Source organism: Martes martes (genome assembly GCF_963455335.1).
Source record: "Martes martes genome assembly, chromosome: X".
NCBI lineage: Eukaryota > Metazoa > Chordata > Mammalia > Carnivora > Mustelidae > Martes > Martes martes.
Window position 1 is genome coordinate 81116424 of NC_137897.1, and position 24939 is coordinate 81141362.

The 24939-nt window shown below is 34.2% G+C and overlaps 1 protein-coding gene across 2 annotated transcripts in view; it reads left to right on the top strand.

Moving 5' to 3' along the window:
• The window catches only part of NRK (Nik related kinase), a gene marked incomplete at its 5' end in the record, with an annotated part of 127807 nt that overhangs the window by 75104 nt on the left and 27764 nt on the right, over positions 1–24939 (top strand). For both annotated transcript variants that reach the window (XM_080795893.1, XM_080795894.1), the window contains 11 exons: positions 1499–1629; positions 3290–3344; positions 8289–8367; positions 9420–9595; positions 11173–11236; positions 11851–13018; positions 15221–15328; positions 18354–18421; positions 20408–20502; positions 23455–23552; positions 24557–24921. In XM_080795893.1, the coding sequence (XP_080652019.1) occupies positions 1499–1629; positions 3290–3344; positions 8289–8367; positions 9420–9595; positions 11173–11236; positions 11851–13018; positions 15221–15328; positions 18354–18421; positions 20408–20502; positions 23455–23552; positions 24557–24921 (2407 nt within the window). The remainder of the gene's footprint in view (positions 1–1498; positions 1630–3289; positions 3345–8288; positions 8368–9419; positions 9596–11172; positions 11237–11850; positions 13019–15220; positions 15329–18353; positions 18422–20407; positions 20503–23454; positions 23553–24556; positions 24922–24939) is intronic.

The window sequence follows — 24939 nt, forward strand, 5'->3', positions numbered from 1 at the left end:
CTGTCACAAAGTTATATACACAGTATGTTCACATGTAAAAGCACTCCCATATATTTCGGTAAGGTTTCTGACCAACTCTACCATTTGCAACACATAAGAAGAGACACTATAAATAAATGAAGAGCCACTGAAAATTCTGTCACAAAGTCCACACACTAAAGCTTATGACTTTACCCTGTAAGAGAGACATTTTAACACTGGATTAGAATTTAATCAGGCTTATTTTACGTACAACCATTATACATTTGGTTTTACATTTCCTCAGATTCCAGTATATGTTTAAGCAACATATCATAAAAAGATTGCAGAAGGCAAACCCAAGGACATCAGAGGGAGTGTTGAAAGAGACTGGAAAGTGACTGTATTGTAATTGCAATTGATCAGTAATCAATCTCTACTTTTATCTAAATTTCAAGCTTTTCTATTTTCCTTTTCTTCCATTCATCACCCCTTTTCGTTTTCTTCCCTGAATGTCATATATATTAACTCATGGCCGACATAGGTATCTCTTGCCCTTAAAGTTCGCCCTCAAGGGATAGTAAGAATGCTGAACTTTGATTAAATGTATTCTCAAAAAAAATCTAGATAATAAGATTGTTTAACATCCAATGATGACTTTCACATATTACAGACTTTTCCTGTTTTGTTAAATCATTCCTTAAATCTACTTTAAACTCCTAACTTTTTAAATTTTTCATTTCTTCTCTCAAGTTCTTCAAACTACTGTTCAGTCAGTGTTGTTCTCCAACCTTTAGATTCCTGGAAACCATTCTAAATTAGAAAATCTACTTCATTTTTCATCCCTGAAAAAAATTCATCTACTTTCATTTTTCATCTTATTTTTTCTGGACTAAATAACCCCAGTCTACTTCGGCCTTTTTTTTTTTCTGTCTGTTACTGAGGATACCACACTAAATATTTTCTTATAATGTATCCCACAGATGAATAGAAGACTGAACTTTTATAGTCTAAACTAAGATATAGATACCACAGTAAATATTTGCATCTGGTTCAGGAGATCTGTAGAAAAATTTGAACTAAATTGTAGCAGAAAAATAATTTTTCTTCATTGGTGTAATAGGACTTTCTAATGTCATATGTGAGGCTTCCTAATAAACTACTAATAGGTTTTAGATTTCTCAGGTGTTGCCTATAGTGTTGGTCTTCCTCCAGCTTGGTGGCAGGTCCAAACACTACATATGTTATCACTTCAGAGGTTCAGGGTATACTGATGGAACTTTATTTTTAATATTCGTGGTAAACTCAGCCAAACCTACTGTAGATTTATAATAGCACTTCTGAGTCTCTTTCCAACATAAATAGCAGCAAAAGCCTATTTCCCAGTATTCCTGGAGTAGAATTCATGGTAAAGTTTTCTGGGCTGGAATGAAAATCTGTTATCCATTGTGGATTTTGTATTGGCTTTCCAAGTTAAAGAAATAACTTATTGAGCTTTTTGTTACTGATTAATTATTTTGACATATGCTGAATTTTGCAGTGGATTTTGGAGTGAGTGCCCAGGTGAGCAGAACTAATGGGAGGAGAAATAGTTTCATTGGAACACCATACTGGATGGCACCTGAAGTGATTGACTGTGACGAAGATCCGAGACGCTCCTATGATTACAGAGTAAGTGTGAGGATTCAGATAGTGAGAATCAAAGTTTGGAAAGGACTTTTGACTAATGTTTACTTTTAAATGATAAAAAAATAAAAAGCAGGCAACTCCTTCTTTCACATTAAATTCTAGTAAGAAATACTAGCTGCTATTCATATAGTGGTTTGATTATATGCATAAATATATTATTTTTTAAGAATTTAGACAAAGTAGACTATTGGAATTATCTATATTTGAAGAATAATGTCTAGTTCATGTTGTTTGCAACATCTTGGGGGAAATATTATATTATGTGGCTTTATATGGAAATTTAACTTCCAGGGACAGAGACTTTGTAAACTTAAAAATGAATGAATGTAAAGCCAATTATTAATCCCCTCACTTAGCTCCAAAAAGAAAAAAATAATAATTTGATTACTCAGGGTAAAGGAGAAAATCCTTGTCATGGTTCACCTCCAAATCACTGGAAACCAGTGGAATAGAATAATTAAGAAATAATTCTTGCTATTTATTAAAATTTCCACTTGAAACAGCAATTTGGACAATATACATCTATGTACACATTTCAAAAAAGATGATGTGGAAAGAGAACTCTCCATTTGCTATAGACTGGAAAAACCACACTCACTTTTCACATCGTAAGTCATCCAAACAATTCATTGTGGTTTTAGTTGTGTGGAACCTAGGACTCAATACTTGAAGTTGATTAATTCAAGTCTCATCTTTTTTTCCCTTTCCCTTAAATGCCCTTTGCTTTATCTGCAAGCAGATCTATTGATAGCTTATAGTCTAGTGCTATTACATGCTATGGAGACTGTGGAGGCATAATGTTCTTTTAAGTGGCTTGCTGTAAACAACTTTTAAGTGGATGCTTTATATCTGAACAACTTTTTGCAGTCTTCCAAGGACTTTCTCTTATATTAATTATTCATTTTTAATTTTTAGCCCCATGTAAATTGAAAGAAAACTTCAACTTACACCATCACAATAGTTCTTTGAAGCTAAGAAATCTATTAACTGAGATTCTCAGAATTCAGTTAACTTTTGTAGAAGTCATCCAGCCAGGCAGTATACCTCCAGCCCTGTGCCCTTTCCACATTCTAAAAAACAAAGTACAGTTAATAGTGAAGATAATTTCCTTGAGCTTCTTAGAATATAATTTCCTGGAATAAAAATAGTTATATTCTCAATTTACTATGTTCAAGGAACTGACTGAAAGTCTTTTATGTATGTTATTCCATTTAATACTTATACCAGTGCTATGAGATGGATATCATTATTATCTCCATTTTATATAGAGTGAAACTGAGATACAGAGAGTTAAATCATTTACTTAAGATAGCACAACTAATACATCTATGTGATAGGGTTTCTTCACAGCAAGCTCCTTTTGCTATTTCAGTTAAGGCAACAATAGCGATACATTCAAGATGAATTTTCCTTACACTGAACACTGTCCCAAATCATCTTGTTGTGTAGTGCAGTTACTGGCTGATGAAAGGTCAGATAACATCTTCCTATAATGCCAGCCTATAATGAAGGTTCATTGTAGAAAACCCATAAAATGGCTCTGGCATTGACAATTTCCCACCCGAAGATTGTTTTGAGATTCTAAATACTATTAGTTTCCCATTGTTAAATGACTTTTTGGGGTCATTTTTTTCTTTCGCAGAGTGATGTGTGGTCTGTGGGAATCACTGCTATTGAAATGGCTGAGGGGGCTCCTCGTGAGTAAAAATGTTTATTTATTAAAAAGTTGGGGAAGCATGCTGTACAAATCTGCCACTTGTACCAGTCAGCTTGTATTGGTCAAACAGGTGTCACACTAATGCCAAACTGTAAATGGTGGCCTTTTCAATGATTATCTAATGTTCTAGTCAGAATGGCCAGATATATATATATATAGAGAGAGGTTGTGTTTTCCCTTATGATACCTTATTTTAGGCTATTGAGTGTTGTTTCAATTTGGCTTCAGAGTATTTGGTACTTACAGTTCTGACTAATGAGAATCTAAAGCCATTACAGCACATAGTGATTGGTAGAATATTTAGGTTCCAGAACATTTATAGTCACACACTGCTACTGTTTCAGAATGTGATAGTTAAGAAAATCTTCCCGTGTTTCTTTAAAATCAAACCAATCCTTAAACTTGGGAAGTCAGGTTTTTGTTTTGTTTTGTTTTGTTTACATTTTTTATTTATTTTCAGCGTAATAGTATTCATTGTTTTTTCACCACACCCAGTGCTCCATGCAATCTGTGGCCTCCCTAATACCCACCACCTGGTTCCCCCAACCTCCCACCCCCCGCCCCTTCAAAACCCTCAGGTTGTTTTTCAGAGTCCATAGTCTCTCATGGTTCACCTCCCCTTCTAATTTTTGTTTCTCATTTGAAGTCACTCCAACCCACCATTGGTGCCTTCCTTGATTCTTTTAGCCACTCCAGTGGACTTAATTGCTCAGAAGGCTCAATTTCCTATTGTTTCTACCTCATCTCCATCATTTAAATGATCTGTCAGCATCCTGTTCTCTCAGGACACTGCTTTCTGATAGGAAAGTGAAATTGAAATGTGAACTTGTCTATAAATGATTGATAACCATCTAATGTATGACCCCCATAAACAGAGCATAATAACTGTCTTTAATATCTTAATCTAAAGATATAAATGATAAATACATCCCTGATATTGTTGGATGAGAAGTGAGGAAATGCCTGGAGTATTTGTTGGGGGGCAGACTAGTGGGGGTAGAATTTCTTTGTTTCCACCTTTCTGAGATCCTGTAGGTTCCTGCATGCTCTATCTGCACAATGTTCACCCAACAGGCTTTATAAATTTGAACTATCTTAGTACTGTGTTTCAAGGCCATTAGGAGTAATTTCAAGGGGTAAAAATAGTAGTAATATGATTGTTAAGAATTCCTGTTGTCCCTTAGAATATCACAGAAGAGGCTTAGATTAAATCTGGGATAGATATTAAGATCAGGTTACTGTTGCCTCTCTTTTAGTGCCCTCCAAAACTACAAAGTATCTATGTTGGATAAATAAAAAGTCAATGATGGAAAAATTATATATATCACATATATAAAATTGAAATAAGAAAGGCAAGATGCATATTATTCCTCTTCATCTCTTGATTATTTGTTTTTGTGAACATACTCGTATTATATTGATCAGCAACTTCTCCTCCTTTTTCTCTTTCTCCTCCCTCCTTCCCCTTCCTTTCCCCTCCCTCTCCCCTCCTCCTCCTTTTACTCCTCTTCTAGTTCTTCTTCTTCTTTTTCTTCTCCTCTCTTCCTCTTCTTTCTCGTCACAATATGTATTTCATATGAATATTGATGCCTGTTTTTATTTAGAATACATGACTGCATCAAGTAGAATATTTTTTCTATTGTTTCTGAATGTTCCTTACCATTTCTTTTCCAGAAAACTAGCTTTCTACATTTTGCAGATTTTTATTTCCTGGTTCATCTTTATTTTGTTTCATTTTTTCATTCAAAAATATTAAATCATAGGAGAAAACTCACAGAAGGACTACAGAGGAGTTTTACATGGAGTACACAAATGGCAAACTTCTTACAAAATATGTGTAAGGATCAGGAGCTTCTTAATTCACAATGAGAAAAAAAATAGGACAAACATTCCTAAATAAGTAATTGGAATTCTGCAACTTTGGTCATGAGCAACTTGAAATAACCACACTGCTAAAACATTGGTCTTTTGCCAGCCTCTAATGTTGCCTGGAGTATTAACTTCAGATGGAAATGATTGTCATTAATTTAAGTGCAGAAATCCTCCAGTTTTGATAATTATCATCTCAGAGGGGGTGGCTCTCCAAAGTGACAATTATATGATAATTGCCTCTGAGGTCCAGATAACAAAATTTCTTTCTTTCATTGGTGAGTCTCTCCCAGAAAAATAAGGGGAAAAAAGGAGAGTAACTTCTAACAGAAAGGGTGCTATAGAGGCTCTCAGAGGAGAGAAGACATGTACCATCCCACACCAGGACCTTCTTAAGGACTTGTGTTCATTCTTCTTTATTTGTTTTGTTTCTTAAATTTCACATATGAGTGAAATCAAATGGTGTCTTTCTCTGACTTATTTCACTTAACATTATACCCTCTATGAAATGTATTTTTAAAAGAGATTTGCTATTTCAAAGGAATGAGACTCTAATGTGAAATATTTAGGCATGTTAGGTATGGGATAAATGGAGCATTTACTGGCATTCCTAAAATTAGACTGTATAGGAAACGTCCACTGTTTGACATAGCTCTTGTACCCACATACTCCATTCCTTTGTGGACTTCTCATTTCCCTTAATGAAAACTTCCTTAGTCTGTGCTCTATGTCTTGACCCCTGAGGATGTTGTTAGTTGACTGACTACATGATGCTCAAATGTTAATAAATGACAACTGCTTAATATTGTACAAACCCACTTAAAATATGTTTAAAGGAGAGATTCTGGTGACTGACTGGACGGAGTAAAGAAATGAAGAGAATCAAATATGATCCTGATTGAGTGATTGATTGATTGACTGATTGATTTGAGAGAACAGAGAGAGTGTGTTAGAGAGTGTACATACAGATGCAAGCCCATGAGTTGTGGGAGAGGGGCAGACAGGGAGGGAAAGGGAGAGGGAGAGAATCTCAAGCAGACTCTACACTGAGCCTGATGCAGGGCTCAATCTCAGGGTGCTGAGATCATGACCTGAACCAAAATAAAGAGTTGGACACTTAACTAACTGAGCCACCCAGGCATTCTTGATCCTGATCTTTTCAGCTTGGGGATAACTCTGCCCTCAATTATAAACCTGTCCATCTATTAATTTATACCTATATAATTGAAAAAAAAAGCTTGACCTTTTAACAATCACCTTTATATCACTCTATTACAAGAGGCCAGTTTGGCATTATAGTTTTTCTAGATATGCATTTTGGAGGATAAAGGGTGACTCTAAAGAGTCAATAACATCAAATTGTCCTCACATAAATGACACACTTGTAGTACTAGATAAAACTTGTTGGTGAGGATATGGAGAAAAAGTAACCCTCTTATACTGTTGGTGGGAATGCAAATCAGTATAGCCACTGTGGAAAACAGGATGGAGTTTCCTCAAAAAGTTAAAAATAGAACTACTTTATGATCCAGTAGTCACAGTACTGCTTTTTTACCAAAAAACTACAAAAAAACATTCATTTGAGAAGATACATGCACCCCTACATTTATTGAAGCATTATTTACAATAGCTAAATCATGGAAGTGTCCATTGATAGATGAATGGATAAAGAAGATGTGGCATGAAATCTTGCAATTTGCAACAATATGAATGGAGCTAGAGTATTATGCTAAGTGAAATAAGTCAGTGAAAGAAAGACAAATACCATATGATTTCACTCATATATAGAATTTAAGAAACAAGGCAGGCAAAGAGAGAGAGGGAGAGAGAGAGTCATATCAAGAAACACACTCAACTATAGAGAACAAACTGATGGTACCAGAGGGGAGGTGGGTGGGAAAAGGGGTGAAATAGGTAATGGAGATCAAAGAGCACACTTATCATGATGAACACTGAGTAATGTATAGAATTGTTGAATCATAATATTGCATACCTGAAACTAATATAATACTGTGTGCTAACTACCCGGGAGTTAAAATTAAAAACTTAATAAAACAAAATATATCAAGAAAGAAGAAATTTAAAGTATGGCTCTCCTTTGGGAATTTTTTGTACTGCCAGTTTTCTGTACTCAAAACTCAAGAGGAAATAAGCGAAGTGAGAGACATACTTAAATGCTTATAAGAAAGCTTACAGAAAATTCTCAGACCAACAAAGTAATAAATTTATATAACATATAATGGAATAGGCTTTTCTTTATATAGCTGTGTGTTTCAAAAAGTGAATGGAAGTCCTGTAATTCGGCACAGATATGAAGTGCCAGATAGTTAAAACTTTATTGTAATACCAATAGCTAATATTTATTAAGTACTCACTCTATGCCAGACACTTTTACATGTAGGTCAATCCTCATGGTAAATCTTTGAAGGAATTCTTGATTTTTTTTTCAGATAAAGAAACCAGGGCAAATTAGGTTAAATAATTTGCCTGAGTCACAAAGAAAGAGCTAGGATTTGAACCCAGGTGATCTTACTCTAGAGGGTGTGTTTTAATAGTTACACTAAATCTACTTCTTTTCTTAGGACTGTCAGTTTCCAAAACAGATTATTCTCATATTTTTAGACTGATAAATCATTCCTTATACATTGTTGGGCTTAGCTATTAATTTGGTTGACTTTTTAAGCCTATAATGACATATTTCAATTTTTATAAGTGTAGATACCTACAACACAATATACATAAGAGTGTTTGTCTCTATTTTTGTTTACTTCTCTAGATAGAAATCATCAATCATACATTTTGAAATTTTTATCTAGTGTAGTTTATTTAATTAATTTGCCACACCTGGCAATGGTAAAGCTTGAGGATCTTATATAATGGACTGTTTACATTAAAATGAACTTTTCCTGTGATTATATTATCTTGTATCTATTTATTCCTTAATGTCTACTCAGCATGATATGTGAAAGAGCACCGAGAATCCCCTCTAGAGTGAGGAGTGTGCTCTGTTGTTACCCTTCTCATTCATTCTAAACATAACTATTTTCCTTTGCAGCCCTGTGTAATCTTCAGCCTTTGGAAGCCCTCTTTGTTATTTTGCGGGAATCTGCCCCCAAAGTCAAATCCAGTGGATGGTAAAGATGAATGATTTAATCTCCTAAACACATTAACCTGACATTTCTTATGTAGCAAAAGAGTTTTAATTAATTTTGTAGTCTTGTTTCAACATCTTTGTTGGACAATATTGCCTTAAAACTAATACATTAATTGGGGGTCTTAATGATTAGCTTTCATTAAAAGCTAGCTAGCTAACTAGATATAAGTAATACCTTCCATAGTATATTATGATGACCTCACTGCCCTGCAATTAATGGCATGTTTAGTTGTTTCTCCATTAGTGTCATGGACCAACAGAAATCATTTGTGACATTTCTCACTGTGCCTAGATAAGTAGTCAGTGATTGTGATACACAACTCAGTTGTTCGGTCCATTACACTAAACTTCCACAGACCTAGAGAAGAGGATTTGTTCTCTCAGGGTGTTAAAGGCCAACTAACTTGGGAACGCTTTATACTGAAGCTTTTTGATTGAGTGTCAGAAGCTCTTGCTTATTTTTAGTATTTATAGCTTGCACTGCTAGAAGTGGTGGCTGTGATTTGATTGCTGACATTTTTCCTTGTGATTCAATATAACCCTTCCCACAGATTCAGGCTTTCTGGACACTTCTGTTTTCATGGGCCATTTTATAAGATTAGTCCTAGTCCTACTAACACCCATTTTTGGATCATTACATTTACAACTATGTAGCTCAAAAGGCATGTGGTCAAGTGAAAGATTCAGACTTCAAAGTGTGACTTTTGTGGGCTGACCAATCTAGATACATGTTCTATATATATCACATTAACCACTCCATTGCCATCCTATCACTTGACTTTGTACCATGTACATACTTCTGAACTCATTGAAGTTCTACTACTATTTAAATGCCATTGACTCTGGTTTATATGAGGTTTGAGTGGTATTGTTGTATAATGTATATTGTCAAGCTTTAAGGCATATGACAATTTATAACTAGAGACAACTTTCTCCAAAAATATGACCTGAAGAGTAGCATATATGTGAGGATGGGAGAAGATACGGCAAGCCTGAGGATGCTCTTTTATCCCTTTGACTCATTTCTTTTAGGTCTCGCAAGTTCCACAACTTCATGGAAAAGTGCATGATAAAAAATTTCCTATTTCGTCCTACTTCTGCAAACATGCTTCATCATCCTTTTGTTCGGAATATAAAGAATGAAGGACATGTTGTTGAGTCATTGAAGAAGCATCTTATTGGAATCATTAAAAAGAGACAGAAAAAAGGTTGGCATGTGTCAACTTTCATCTTACTGGATGAATATTTAGATGAGAGCAGATTTTATTCATTTTTGTCACAAAAAATTATATTTAAGAATTAGATTAAAAGTAAAAATTCTGAGACCTTCCACATTTAGTTTATCCACTAATATGCCATGTACAGTTAATTCTCTCTCACCTGATCATCTGTATATATATGATTATAAATTGTTGCCAATTACAACTGACAAGTGTTCATATTTATAAAAACCTTGAAAGCATCAAGAAAAATTTTGTGATATGCCAATTTTATTTTAAGAAAACTCCTAACTAAAGAGATAAAATAAATGAAAAGGTAATAAAATCTATATCTTACTATTCTTTTCTTGGATATTTTAATTCTCTCCAATGAGATAAATAGATTTGTAATTATGTATCTATTGATTGTTAATTTTGAAGTAATTTCTGTGTACCATATTAAGTCTGTTTTGTGTACTAATCTCCAACTATATAAGAAGTAATTAAAAGGACTAATTTATACAAGTAAAAGTTAATTTCTATATATTAATACCAAAAATGGCAGGATGGATTTTCATCAAGTCCAGATTAAACTACTTAGGAAGTTTTAACTTTGTATTGTATGGCATATTCCACATTTAATCTGGGGCACCATGGGCAGTATCAAGAGTGGTGATATAATGGAAAAGAGGAAACTGGAAACATAGAAGTCATTCTCAGAATAGCTACAGGATTGATCTCAGTAGAGTTTCTTCCATCTACATAATTATATGTATCCTATTTTGGAGTGAGAAGCAGCAGAAATTAATTTATTTAACCATGGGTGAAAATTCATTGGATCAGCATCACAAAAGCCAGCTAGTCTCAAATGCGTATGGGAAGACCCCATTTCTATTTGAGAATTTGCTAATTTCCAGAGTTGCAAGATTTCCAAAATGTTACCTGCAGTAAAAGTCACATTTATGTGGGAATTACATAGATGTAAATACAGTTGCCTTAAACATTTTTATTTGGGAAATTCAAAAGAACACTCTTGTTTGTAAGATTCTATATTTCAGTACAGCATAGCAGAAATGAAAGAAGCTGAACATGTTGAATGTGTTAAGTATAAAATCCAGAATTTAGATTTTTACCTTCTCTTTGGAAAGACCAGTGTTCCTGATCCTCATTTTCAATGACCCTTATTGAAAAGACCAAAGATAGAGTGGGCCCAAGCCATAAAGTCCTCACATGTAGATCACACACCTTTAAGCCATGCTCAACAACTATCTAAAGAGTTTCACTTGTCCCTTTCTCCCTTTGTCTTTCTCAATTATTTCTCTTCAGATTGCAGGTACCAAATTGCTAAATTCCCTTTCCTGTGCCCAGAGAAATTAGTCTGTATGTAATAGCTTCATTGTGCTGCAAAAGTAGGCCTAGGAACCAGGATATGGTCCATATTACCAACCAAGTGTGATTTGAAGGGTTACCCTCTTGTCCTTGTGATTCACGTGACATCCTGAGCATTAAAGGGTGAAAACTGACTAAGGTAGATTACACTAACTTCTGCTGATTTTTTTGCATTATTTTTTCTCTTTTATAAAAAGGAATACCTCTGATCTTTGAAAGAGAAGAAGCTATTAAGGAGCAATACACCATGAGAAGATTCAGGTGTGTTAGATAAATCACAAATATAATTTGTTGTTAGCAATTTTTTTAAATTTATTTGACAGAGAGAGGGAGATCACAAGTAGGCAGAGAGGCAGGCAGAGAGAGAGGGGGAAGCACATTCCCTGCTGAGCAGAGAGCCCAATGCGGGGCTCGATCCCAGGACCCTGAGATCATGACCCGAGCTGAAGGCAGAGGATTAACCCACTTAGCCACTCAGGCGCCCCTGTTGTTAGCAATTTATGTAAGACAGTTGATTCTATCCCATTAACGTTTGACTCAGAAGAGCTTAATCCCTTCTGATACAACAAATAACAGCTCTCTCTATATTTTCAAAAGATATTTGAATGGAAATTTTGAGGAAAAATTGTTCTTACTACTCAAAGATTCCTTAATTTCTGGCAATAGAATGAGAAAGTAGATTATTAGATAATTAATACTGAATATATTAGTAATACAAAGAATATTTCAGACATTACAGGAATGATTCAAAAAAGATTTTCTGAAAATATCTTTATTGCACGAAATTTCCATTTTTTAAAATAAAGGCATTTCCCCCGAATGGCTTCACTCCACTGACAATACTTATATAGCAATCATTTATATGTTTTTTCTAGAGGACCTTCTTGTACTCATGAGCTTCTGAGACTGCCAACCAGCAGTAGATGTAGACCACTTAGAGTTCTGCATGGAGAACCGTCTCAGCCAAGGTGGTTACCTGATCGAGAAGAGCCACAGGTCCAAGCACTTCAGCATCTACAGGGAGCAGCCAGGGTGTTCATGCCGCTACAGGCTCAAGACAATGCACCTAGGCCTCTACAGGGGCAAGCCCAGGCACCTCAGCGACTACAAGGGGCAGCTCGGGTGTTTATGCCACTACAGGCTCAGGTTAAGGCTAAGGCATCTAGGCCCCTACGGATGCAGATTAAGGCACCTCCACGACTACGGAGGGCAGCCTGGATGCTTATGCCACTACAGGCTCAGGTTAAGGCATCTAGGTCTCTACAGGTACAGGTCCAGGTACCTAAAGAGCAGCAAGCTCAGGCTCAGTCCCAGACATCAGAAGAGCCACAGGATCTGGACCAGGTACCAGAGGAATTTCAGGGGCAAGATCAGGTACCTGAACAACAACAAAGGCAGGGTCAGGCCCCTGAACAACAGCAGAGGCAGAACCAGTTACCTGAACAGCAGCTGGAGCAGAACCAGCTACCTGAACAGCCAGAGGTACAGGAACAGGCTCCTGAGCCCACACAGGCAGAGACTGAGTCAGAAGAACCTGAGTCCTTACGAGTACATGCCCAGGTATTCCTGCCCCTACTCTCACAGAACCACCATGTGCTGTTGCCACTACATTTGGATACTCAGGTACTCATTCCAGTAGAGGGGCAAACTGAAGGGTCACCTCAAGCACAGGCCTGGGCTCTAGAGTCCCCACAGGCAGTTGGCTCAGTTCAAGAACTGATAGAGGGACTATCAAGAGGCTTACTTCGAGCACCAAACTCACATAACTCAAAGCCACTTGGTCCACTGCAAACCTTGATGGAAAACCTGTCTTCAAACATGTTTTACTCTCAACCAGAACAAGCACGGAAGAAGAAATCAAAAGTTTCTAGTCTAAGGCAGGCATTGGCAAAAAGACTATCACCAAAGAGGTTCCGGGCAAAGTTATCACGGAGACCTGAAGAGTTTGAGCTCTCAGATTTAGAAGCCTGCAGGCGAAGGCGCCAGAACAGATGGGAGGATATCTTTAATCAGCACGAGGAAGAACTGAGACAAGCTGCAAATGTAAGAGTTTCTGATATTTTAATTGAATCAAATATGCAGAGAAAACATGCTAGTTCATGCCTATGTTTCCCTCTTTTAAGACCAAATGAAATAAATATCCTTGTGTCCCAGAGAAGATTAATTTAATAATTTGTAGTTCAAGTAAATTATCTTAAAATTTCCAGATAGTAATGACTAAATTTGAAAAAGAAAAATTGGCTTGAATGATCCAGGTAATTGCTTTTTATCTTTGTAGAGATATAGCTTTAATTATTAACTAACAAAGGGACACCATAAGGACTTTTAAAATTACTATATTTGATCTTTGAAAATTACTGGAGCATAAGGAATAACATGGAGGACATTGAGAGATGGAAAGGAGAAGTGAGTTGGGGGAAATTGGAGGGGGAGACGAACCATGAGAGACTGTGGACTCTGAGAAACCAACTGAGGATTTTGGAGGGGAGGGGGGTGGGGGGTTGGGAGAGCCTGGTGGTGGGTATTAAGGAGGGCACATATTGCATGGAGCACTGGGTGTGGTGCATAAACAATGAATTCTGGAACACTGAAAAGAAATAAAATTAAATTTAAAAAATTTAAAAAAAGAAAATTACTGTCATAGTTCAAAATTTTATAAATAACTCATTAAAAATAAACACACAAAAACTTTGGTTTTGTTCCCCAACCTCTAAGTTAATTTGTCTTTCTTTCCAAAGAATGCTAAACTGTGCTATTTAAGTGAATTGTACCATTTCTTTTTTTATTTTAGGATGTTTAAATCCAGGCTAAAATGAAACAGAAAAAGCAATTTCCAAAGCATTTTGTATTTACCATATGTATGACTTGTCTCACTAATTTTCCACCATTTTACATAATTAATCAATGAAATTTCTGCATAGAACATGACACAAGTTACAAATTCATCTCTGTACTCTTGAAATGCAATATGTTACTATCTTTATCTTATTTTCCAATAGTCAAAACTTCATTCTTTCAAATTCTCTAATATAAGTAGATATAATTTGGCTCGAGTTGATGAATTCTATCCAGTAGACTTAATCTGACAAAGAAGGGTTTCTGGGCTTCATAAGCAAATTAAAGAGGTCAATAGGATTAAGAAAGCACTTGTTTTCTAATACTTCATAGCATCCATTTATATAAAGAATCCTAAATTAAAGCCTGGTATCAATTAAACGAATGTTATTTCCCTAACATGTTTAACTCGAGAAAAGGTAAAGTGAAGAAAGGCCCCAAAGAGGAAATGGATGCATATTCCCAATAAAGGGGGAGATAGGAAGAGAAAGAAACCATACAGAGAAGTGGAGGTATGAGTCTAGAGTGGTGATATTTGCCTGAAATTAAGGCATCTAAAATGTTAGTGACTAATTTCAATGAGGAATACTAACAATTAAATCTAATGGGTTTTGCATTTATGAAAAAGACTTGTATGCATCCCTGCAAGACTCATAGCATTAGTAGCATGACACATACTTATTGTCATTTGGTGTTTTAATTATACATGTGAGAAGCCATTCTAAAATGGAAGAAAAAGTCAATAAATAATAGTTAACCAATTCCATGACCCTAGGATCTTGTACAGGCATTCATATCTTTATAGGTGATTTTTAAAGAAAATATAAAATAATTTATACTAACTCAAAGTCATAAATCTTGTGAATTGCCTAAAAATTTGTTAGCATTTAGAAATTTATGTGAATTCTTCAACTAACCAAAGAAAAGAAAACTCATTTTCATTGCTCTTTATGAGTTGAAGGTATAATATTGATTGATTTAAATGTGAAAACAGGAAATTTCCTAAGCTTCTGGAGCTCAATTAGTGAGAAATATTTGCACTGCTATATTACCGATCTTCCATCGCACAAGCGGACCGAACTTCATAGTTATAACTGACTAGTAAATGTGACAGTTTGGGGTTATGAGTTAAGCCTTAAACCAGATATTCTTAACCTGGGTCTAATAGACTGGCTGCAGATGGTCAATGATCCCCCTGAAAATATATGCAGACATGTGCGTCTGTATGCAGTTAGAATCTCCTCAGATTCCAAAGGGAATCCAGAACCAAAAACTATTAGAGTCTACCGGTTTAAATCAATTTTAATATTTGAAAATTATTCTTCTAAGTTGTACGTTGTGAAGATAGTCGCTCCTATCATTTGCATTTTAACAACAATTAAAATACTTATTTTCCTTTTTGTTTCAAAGGACAAAGAAGATGAATCATCAGACAATGATGAAGTATTTCATTCAATTCAAGCTGAAGTCCAAATAGAACCATTGCAACCATATGTTCCAAATCCTAAAGGAAATGAGGTAAGTATCTCAGTATGAGTTGCTGTGACATTAATAAGTGCCTAAAACAGTGGTTCTTAAACTTTTTGGTCTCAGGATATCTTTATACTCTTAAACATTGAAGACCTCAAAAAACTTTTGTTTATGTGGATTGTGTCATTCAATATTTAATGAATTAGAAATTAAAATAAAAATTTAAAATATTTATTAATTCATTTAAAAGTAAATAAAAGTATTCTATGTCAACATATGTCAACATAAGAAACAAAATTTTAATAAAAAACTATTTTCCATTTTACTTAATGGAAAACAACTGGATTGTCATATCTGTTTCTGCATTCAATTTTTTGCCATATGTTTAGGTTGAAGTATATGAGTAAAAGCTGGCTTCTCACATATAAATAGTTGGGAAGAAAGGATTTTCATAGCTTTTTCAGATAATTGTGGAAATTCTTTGATAATATACCAAAACTACAGAAGTGGAATTTAAAACCCTATCAGTGAAAATTTGCATATTCAGAAATATTAAAATCCATTGTTCTATTGTATGCTATGAATAGATGTTTTCCTCATTCGCAATTTTTTATCCTCATACATTGGTCAGTTGGAAAACATTGGTTCAGTGTGTATGTAGATGTTCCCAAATATTTACACATTTCATTAAACAACATCAATAAACAGCATTTGTTAATGTCACCAATTTCATCAGAAAAATGATTGAGTATTGATAAGTCAAGTACATGGTGACAGATAATAAATTCAAAATTTTAATTTTCACTTCAAAACTCAATTTTATCATTGCTAACAGATAACATCAGTTGTTCTTTTTTCCTTGAATTGACAGCCTAACTTCATTGATTTTAAATAAAATGCCTGCCAAATACCCAAGTTGAATAATCATAGTTTTTTTTTTTGTCATTCATTCTTTTAAGTAAAAATATTGCCCATAAAAACCTTGAGTAGTTCAGCTTGTAACACAATTACACATATCTTTTCCCTTGATTGTTCTGGGATGTAGTTTGTGACAGGGTCTGGGTCATTTAATCTGTGGTTTATTTTTTTACACTTATATGAATAATCAAGTCAGTCCTCATGTCCAGGTTGACTTCCGTTTTCAAAACTATATTAACAGCATTTAGCTTAGGGTATTGGTGAGGCCCAAGTTGCAGTTTCAGTTTCCATGTGGACAAGTTATTATCATCATTCAGCATTCCTAACAGCTAGCCATCTAAAAATATCTTGGTCACTAAGGATGACCAGATTGTTGGGTGAAGAACTCAGAAATTCTTGCCTTACTAATAGTGGGTCAGGAGTCTCATTGTTGTTCTTAATCAGCACAAGGGCCCCAGATGACTCTATTTCTTTTAGAAGCTTTAGGGTAGTCCTATGATGTCTTTCATGGACAATTATCCTTTTTAAATATGTTACTTCTGATACTAACAGTCCTCTGAAGTGAATAACAGAGTATCACTTTATAATTACTAACCACTGGCAGAAGGAACATAAGCTGGGTTGTATTATTTAATTACAAAAGGCCCTATGTCTCTCTCTCTGCCTTATTAAATTATGACTTCATTCCTACTCTTAGATAACAATTATTACCTTTAAGCATGCGCTTTTAAGCAGGAAATATAATGAGTTGTGCCTGATTGTTCTGGAATGCATCATTTTCCTTATATATGCTATTCATACAAATCATCTTCCCATTTTTTGGACCAAAACAGCCAATTCATATCAGGGATTAGCTTTTCTTAATTTTCTTAATTTTGGTCTTTATCCTTTCTGAGTAATCCTTGTCTCTGGTTTACTAGTGTCAATAACTTTCTGAGATCAGTTTCGTAAACCAAGAGGCCTAGATGGGGTCAATATAATGTCAGATTCAGATTGCCAATTCAGATGCCAATCTGAATCAAATGTGGAAAAAGTCAGATGAGTATCATGCATACTGCCAAATAATCTGGTTACATTTGGAAGCACTCATTAGCAGAACGTGAACAATTAACATTTTTCGTTTCTTACCCAAGTGTCTGTTAGAGTTTAAAGACAGCCTTGATGTGTCACTACGTAGAGAGAAAATAACGTAGTAAAGTTAGTGGAGTTTCGAGAAATTATAGAGTGACTTTATCAACATGAAAATGCTTATTTTTTAAAAAAAATGTAAAATGTTTAATTTTTCTTTCTAAATAATCTACTGTGACTGCCTCGTTGAATGTAAGAATAGCCTATTTTTTGGTTAGCTAAAAACTATTTTAAGTAGAAACCTAATGATATAAAACTAAATGAGGTGAGGGATTACTACATGGTCCTATCTACTAATGTTGGCAGAAATTAAATCTGCCTTACTGATGGATGCTGGCTCATTTTATGTGCTCTTTCTCAAGTATTTACTATATTAGATGAATGAATAATTAATAGAAACCAAAATCATTTAGAATTGAAAAAGTATTAGAACACTATGACATTACAGTCCAGTTGTAAAGTGAAAACAACATACTTACTTGAAGGTGGGACAGTTTTGACACTTAAGACATTTTATTGATGTGTTTATGTGTGTTACAATTTTTGAAAATCTAGAGTTACCTTAAAAGGGTGAGTGAGTAAGAAGTTTGAGCTTAAATTCTGAATGATAAATTTGGACTTGGTATAAAAGTAATATGAAAACATAAAAAGAGCATTAAATTAGCAGTTGAGGGACCTACATTCTGATTATAGATATTCTTTAATTTGATGTAGAATTCTTAGGGAGTTGATTTTTCCTCTCTGAGGTACAGATTCCTCAAAAATAAAATTAGAGTGTTTGATTATATAATCTCCAGAATCTGTTATTATACTAAAATTCAAGGATACCATGAGAAATTATGGTTAAGCAGTTCTAATGTTATACTATAAGTAATTATGAAAATACAACCTAATTATGAAAATCAGATTTCATAAGTAGGATTTTTAGTCAACTATCTTTATATGAAGAAAAACATTTTCCCATGAATTAATAACTCAAAGAAATTTAAAATAAAAAATTTTAACAAAGTATTTCATTGTCTTTAAGGTCCAAGAAAGATCTACTTCAAAGCCTTACAATCAGGATTGTAAACACCGTGTCAAGATCTCCTCAAAGTATGTGTCTCTGATTTCTATATTCCAATTACTCATATTTACTATCACATGGAAAATTAAAGCATATTTATTTGATAATAAGTTTTATGTAAAGTCAAAACTAAAAAATATTAATGAAAACATTGTCACTAGCAATATCTTCATCTTGTATTTAAAACCTTAACTGCAGTAATTCATTAACTAGATATTTCATATTTGGATATACTGTAGTCTCAGTGTCATTTAGTTTAATAATTAGCTGATAAGACCCACAATTTAATAAAAGAAATGTCAATGAATTATTTGACAGCTTTCAATTGGTACTTTAAAAGAAAAAGATGTGAAACTTTATATGTATCATGTACTTCAATTATACATTTTGTCATGTAATATATCATTAATATCATGTATATGTACTACATGTTAAAATACACACACAATTCCTAACTTCAGAAGTTAATGCCATGGAATGGGCAAACTTAAAATGACTTATGGGGAAAATCAAATCTAAAACTCAGTATTATAGCAATGATATTTTATACTGGTAACTATATTTTTTATCTCTGTAATATTGGTGATGTTCAGTAATTTTTGAAGATCATATTTCATATTTTAGATGTCATGTGCAAAGCATTATATTTGAAAGCTAAATAAAGTTGTTTATTTACTTGTTTATTTATTTAAGATTTATTTATTTTAGAGAGAGAGAAAGAGCACAAGCAAGAGAGGCAGAGGGAAAGGGAGAATCTGAAGCAGACTCCATGCTGAGCACAGAGCCTGACATGGGGCTAGGTCTCACAACCCTGAGATCACAACCTGGGCCAAAACCAAGAGTTGGACGCTTAACTGACTGTGCCACCCAGGTGCCCCTGAAAGCTAAATTTTAATGTAGATTTTCCTTGAAAATCATACCTCTTCCAACTCCAGATTATAATGGACAGAACTTAGCCTATATTCATTCACTCAGTCATTTGCTAAATATTTATTGAGCACCTGCTATATTCAAGATACTGGACTGTATGGTCAGATTGCATAGAGTTGATGGTATGTAGCATATATATTACTACCTCATTATTATTTAAAACCCCATATATTTATGTCCTTAGTCTTAACTTGTGTGCAGAAATCTTGGAAAATTGGAAAGCAAGATTAGGAACTTTTGCTTTCTCTGCCTTCAGTGAATAAGTTGTCATGGTCCTTCTGACCACAAAGGGAGAAAACAGCTTAATTTTGTATATCTTTTTGGTATCATGGGATATGTCTTTAACAAAATCCAATACATAAAAATTAATATTGCTTTTAAACTGGAATTGGCTTTTCCCATTAGAAAAAGATTTTTGAATTTATGAATAACAAATATATTGAGTCTTTCTGAAATTTAGGGTCATACAAAAGACTCTTGTCTGTTCTAGGCTGAGATCAATAACCAAAGCCTTTTCTATATAGAAATTCCAAAGTGGCATAAAATTTAACAGCACAGGTCCAAAAAAGCTTTCTAAATATTCCCTGAATTTAAATATTAAAAACAAAAGTTCCTATATTTATGTCCATAAATATGTAAAGGCCAAATCAGGATGATAATAGTGGAATATTTGTTTTTGTTGTTGTTGTTTTAATAGTGGAATATTTGACATACCAGTAACAGCTTCTTATATTGTTAAAATCCTTGCATAGACTATTATATTTATCACTGCGTTACTAGGTATATAATGTCTGAATATTACCTGAAAGAAAGTTTATTGAATTTTTAGAAATTAATATGATATGTGAAGGAAATGTATACTATATGGAAACATTTTATTTATATTTTGGAAATTATTTATCTGTTCTAGATAAAATAGCACATTTGAGGAAAAATGGGAATTTGAAATATTTCTTAAGCTTTACTTCTTTTTAGTTTGATATATACCCATATACCTAAAATTTTTTGTTGGTCTTGATTTTGAGCTGTATATTCCCTTTGTGAGTATTATGACATGGCGTATGGTCTACTGTCTTTTCATTTAGTGTTCCTCAGCAGTCTATTTTGGAACAATCTCAGAAGCCCATTGACATCAGACAAAGAAGTTTGCAAAATCTTCAAAACTGCCCAGCAGCATCAGGTAATGCAAAGCACAGAGTTTAAACAGTCAAAACACAAAGCTAATGTTTAACAGTTTATATTTCAGAAGTGAAGAAAGAACTTCAAGAAGTAATGAGTCAAAAGTGTTAGGGAAGCCACATAGAATTAAGACCAAGAGTCCACTGAATTTGGCAACTGGGAGGTCAGTGGTGACCTTTAGAAATGGAAAATAATTTTTCTAAAGTTTTTTTCTTTAAGTTGTGTAGTAGTTAGGAATGTGTCTGGGGGTGGGTGTCAATTTTGATTTCTGTACCGTGTATGAAAAATATAGGAAAGGAACTTGAGAGAGGGCTAACAGGCTAAAATTTACAGGCAAGCCTTTAAATATTGAAGTATTAGATAGAGTAGTTGTGGGCATGTGTTTTATTTATCCATTTATTTCACCACCCCAAAGTAAGATATATACAGCGTCTCATAAACATCCTTAAATGTTACAAATTGATGTTTTTACTCAAATGCATGAAAAAGTTATAAAATCATAGAAAATAGCTTCACAATTTGTGATATGAATTTCAAAAGAAGTGTTTTATCTTATGATGTGCTTTTGAGAGTTTAAATGAATATAGATTTTTGAAATATTGAAATAAACAGAGCCAAAAGTTAGGCTTTAGATTATAAAATCTGGCATTGTGTATTTTTATTTTTATTTTTATTTTTTTATTTTTTTTTAAGATTTTATTTATTTATTTGACAGTCAGAAATCACAAGTAGGCAGAGAAGCAGGCAGAGAGAGAGAGAGAGGAGGAAGCAGGCTCCCTGCTGAGCAGAGAGCCCAACATGGGGCTCGATCCCAAGACCCCGGGATCATGACCCGAGCCGAAGGCAGAGGCTTTAACCCGCTGAGCCACCCAGGCGCCCCCAATCAGACCTTTTTAAGCTATCTCATCATATCCGAGTCTACGCATGTGTCTCTGTAAGATGATATTCCAGGGACACCTGGCTGGCTCAGTCAGTAGAGTGGCATTGTGTATTTTTAAACAATCCAAATAAGTTCAGCAAGGGCAAAATGCCTGAATGAGTTCTCAAGTCATCTGTAAAAATGTAGAACACAGATTTTATTAAAATGTTAATAATAAAAAGATATATAGGTGTACTCTATCAAAATAAAATATTTCAAAGACCTGGACTTGAAACCCACGTTCTTCTTGGGAGACTCAGATAATGGTAGAATTATTTTAATAGTGTCCTCTTATACAGAAATATTATCTTGTGAGAAATAAAATAAACCTGAAACAAAAGTAACTAAGAATATTTTCCCCAGAAGCTTTCTGGTTTGGCTAGGACTAATTTTACTAATAGTGGGCAAACACCTAAAAATTTAAGGTTTACTCATACTGCCTTTTCTGAAATAAGGAAATTTTAGATTGGTTTCCAAAGCAGTCATGAACGTTGGTTGGGAGGGGGTGAGAAGGGGCTAGCTTCTGTGTAGATAGATAACAGCTGAAGTTCTTTTCAGCTCTAAAATTCTATTATTTTATTATTTGTGCTACCTAAACCATTTGAAGTTCCCATGAGATTACATATTTTATTACGCAGGAAATCAGAGCACCTTACTACAAATTTGCTTCAAAATCTCAAACACTCACCGAAACTTATTTAGCCTAGCAACACACACAGGGACTTGAGAAAAAACAGTTTTCTGAAGAAAGATAATAAATCATAAAAATGCAATGCCAGAAGTTGCAGACACAAATTTTAGGATGTGTTCTAGATAATATACTCAAAAGATAACAGTGTTTGTATATACATGATTTTTGGATTGCAAGGTCTACACCTTGGCTATATATAGCAAGGCTGCAAATAAAAAAAAAAGGATAGGACTATTTATCTTTAAAATCCAAGCACATAAAAAAAATAAGCAAGGATGTAAGTACCCCTTGGTGAAGCTTTTTCTATGTATACTCAGCCAGATTTACTGATTTCTGACCCAAAATATTATCACTGAATTTTAACCACAGATGTTACTTACTGTACCATAAATCTTAATATTAAAAAATCCATCCTTCTAATCCAGATACATTTGCATTTTTAAAAGATTTTTTTAAATATTTAAGTAATCTCTACACCCAGTGTGGTGCTCGTACTCACAACCCCAAGATCCAAGAGTTGTATGTTCTATCAACTGAGCAGCTAGGGGTCCCTAAATTTGCATTTTAAATGGAAATATTTACACTATGGAATCAAGCTGCACATTATAACAACTAACCAAATTAAAACTAAACTTAAAGTGTCAACCTCTGAGACATACTGGCAATATTGCAAATGCTCTCTAGCCATGTGTGACTACTGGCAACTGTATTAGACATGCAGATACAGAACATTTCTATTACTGCAAAAAGTTCTAGTGCACAACATCACTATAGAAAGATTCCTAGCTTTATAAAAAGGGTTAAGTTTTGTCTCTTTTCAGTTGTTTGTTTTTTAACTCTATTGAAATACTTCAAGATATATCATTGAGTGGAAATTGGGGGATTAAGATTGTAGGGTCAAATCTCCTCTTGAGAATTTTGTCTAATCTATCATCTTCTAATACACTGTCGGGCTCTTTTTCTACTGGTTAATATGGGAACCCAGTGATATCACCTAGCTTTTCCTATTCTTGGTACATATTATTATTTTTTTTAAAACACAACTGTCTACCAGTCTTACTGGGTATCTTCTCACACAGATAGAGAGAAATGTTTAGCAAGTGTACACTTAATATTGAAAACAGAAAAGCCATATAGATCTACAGACAACAAAACCTTGAGCCTGTCACTCCCCCCGCAAACAGAATCTAGGATCCTGGCTGCATGAGGATTTATTAGGTGATATTTCCTGAATGGAAAAAGGCAACAAGAAAAAATACCAAGTTATTAAACCGGTACACTATAAAAGTGAAGGGAATGGCTGCAATCATCGCTGTTACTAATATCTTCTTGTCATTCCACAGACTCTTCTTCTGAGGAAGAGAGTCCTGTGACCTGGAGGAGGTCCCAGTCATCACCGCCTTATTCCACTATTGATCAGAAGTTGCTGGTTGATGTCCACGTAGGTTTTCATCTTAACTCTTAATACATTTATCTGTTTTTTAAAAATGTTTTTCAACTTATGTATTTTCATCTTCACTTGAGGGAAAGGTCAAAGTGTTCAGTTTTTTAATTAATCTTTCAAAAATAGATTTCCATTGTTATGTGAGTATGCAGAATATGAAATCTAGAAATTAAATTTGAAGTGGAGAAACATTTAGTTGATCATAAAATATTTTATATTAACATTCTTTTATCAGAATATATTCAGAGGAGTGATAAAAAGGTCTTTGTAGAAGCTAATCTCAAATCAAGGAGTAGAAGCTAGATGTTTACTTTTCATCTAATATAATTTCTTGGATGATAACACAATGCATAAAAATAAAACATTTAGGGAGAAATAAAATGCCCTCTGATAGCATATAACATTCTTCCAATTGTTTTTGCCCTATGCTTTCAGGTCATTTCATTTTATTTTTGTAATTACTCCTACCCTACCATATACACAATCTCTTTCAGATTGCCTAAAGGTTGATTATATGACACTTACCATACTTAAAGTTAGCTTTATATTACTTTGTTTATTAGAAGTGTTTGATCTACTTTAAGACAACCTATGTACAAAACTAAGCTGGAAAATTAACATATCAATTTTAAGAGCTATGTGTTAATCCTAATATCAGAGAATAAAACGAAAGAAAAAAGTAACTATACCTTCTATAGAACATCAAATAATCTGTTATATTCTCTATCACCAAAATGAAATGTCTACTCCTCAGCAGAGAAGTAGGGGTAATAAAAAAGAGTAAATTTTGCCCTGTGTGAGCCAGAAAGGCCATTAATGATCATAGCCTGAAGTTTGGATTTTGACATCTCATCCTCACAAAAATGTTTCTTTATCTAGTGAGTAAAAATCTTCACTTCAATTGAAAATATATTTTAAAATATTGTGAACATGGAAACTTTCCAATTTAGAAGAAAATGAAAGGCTACTGGAGACTACATTAACCTTTCTTGTGCACACAGGTTCCAGATGGATTTAAAGTAGGAAAAATATCACCCCCTGTTTACTTGACAAATGAATGGGTAGGCTATAATGCACTCTCTGAAATCTTCCGGAATGATTGGTTAACTCCTGCACCTGTCATTCAGCCACCTGAAGAGGATGGTGATTATGTTGAACTCTATGATACTGGTGCTGATACTGATGGTGATGATGCTGATTCTAATGATGCATATGAGGATACCTATGATCATGACAATGGCAATGATGACTTGGATAGCAAGGTTGATCAGGCTAATGATGTTGGTGAAGACTATGATGATAATGACAGTGATGGAACTATTGATGACAAAGCCAATAATCATGATGATGCCCCTTGTTGGCCAAGGTTGGTTTTTCTGTGTTA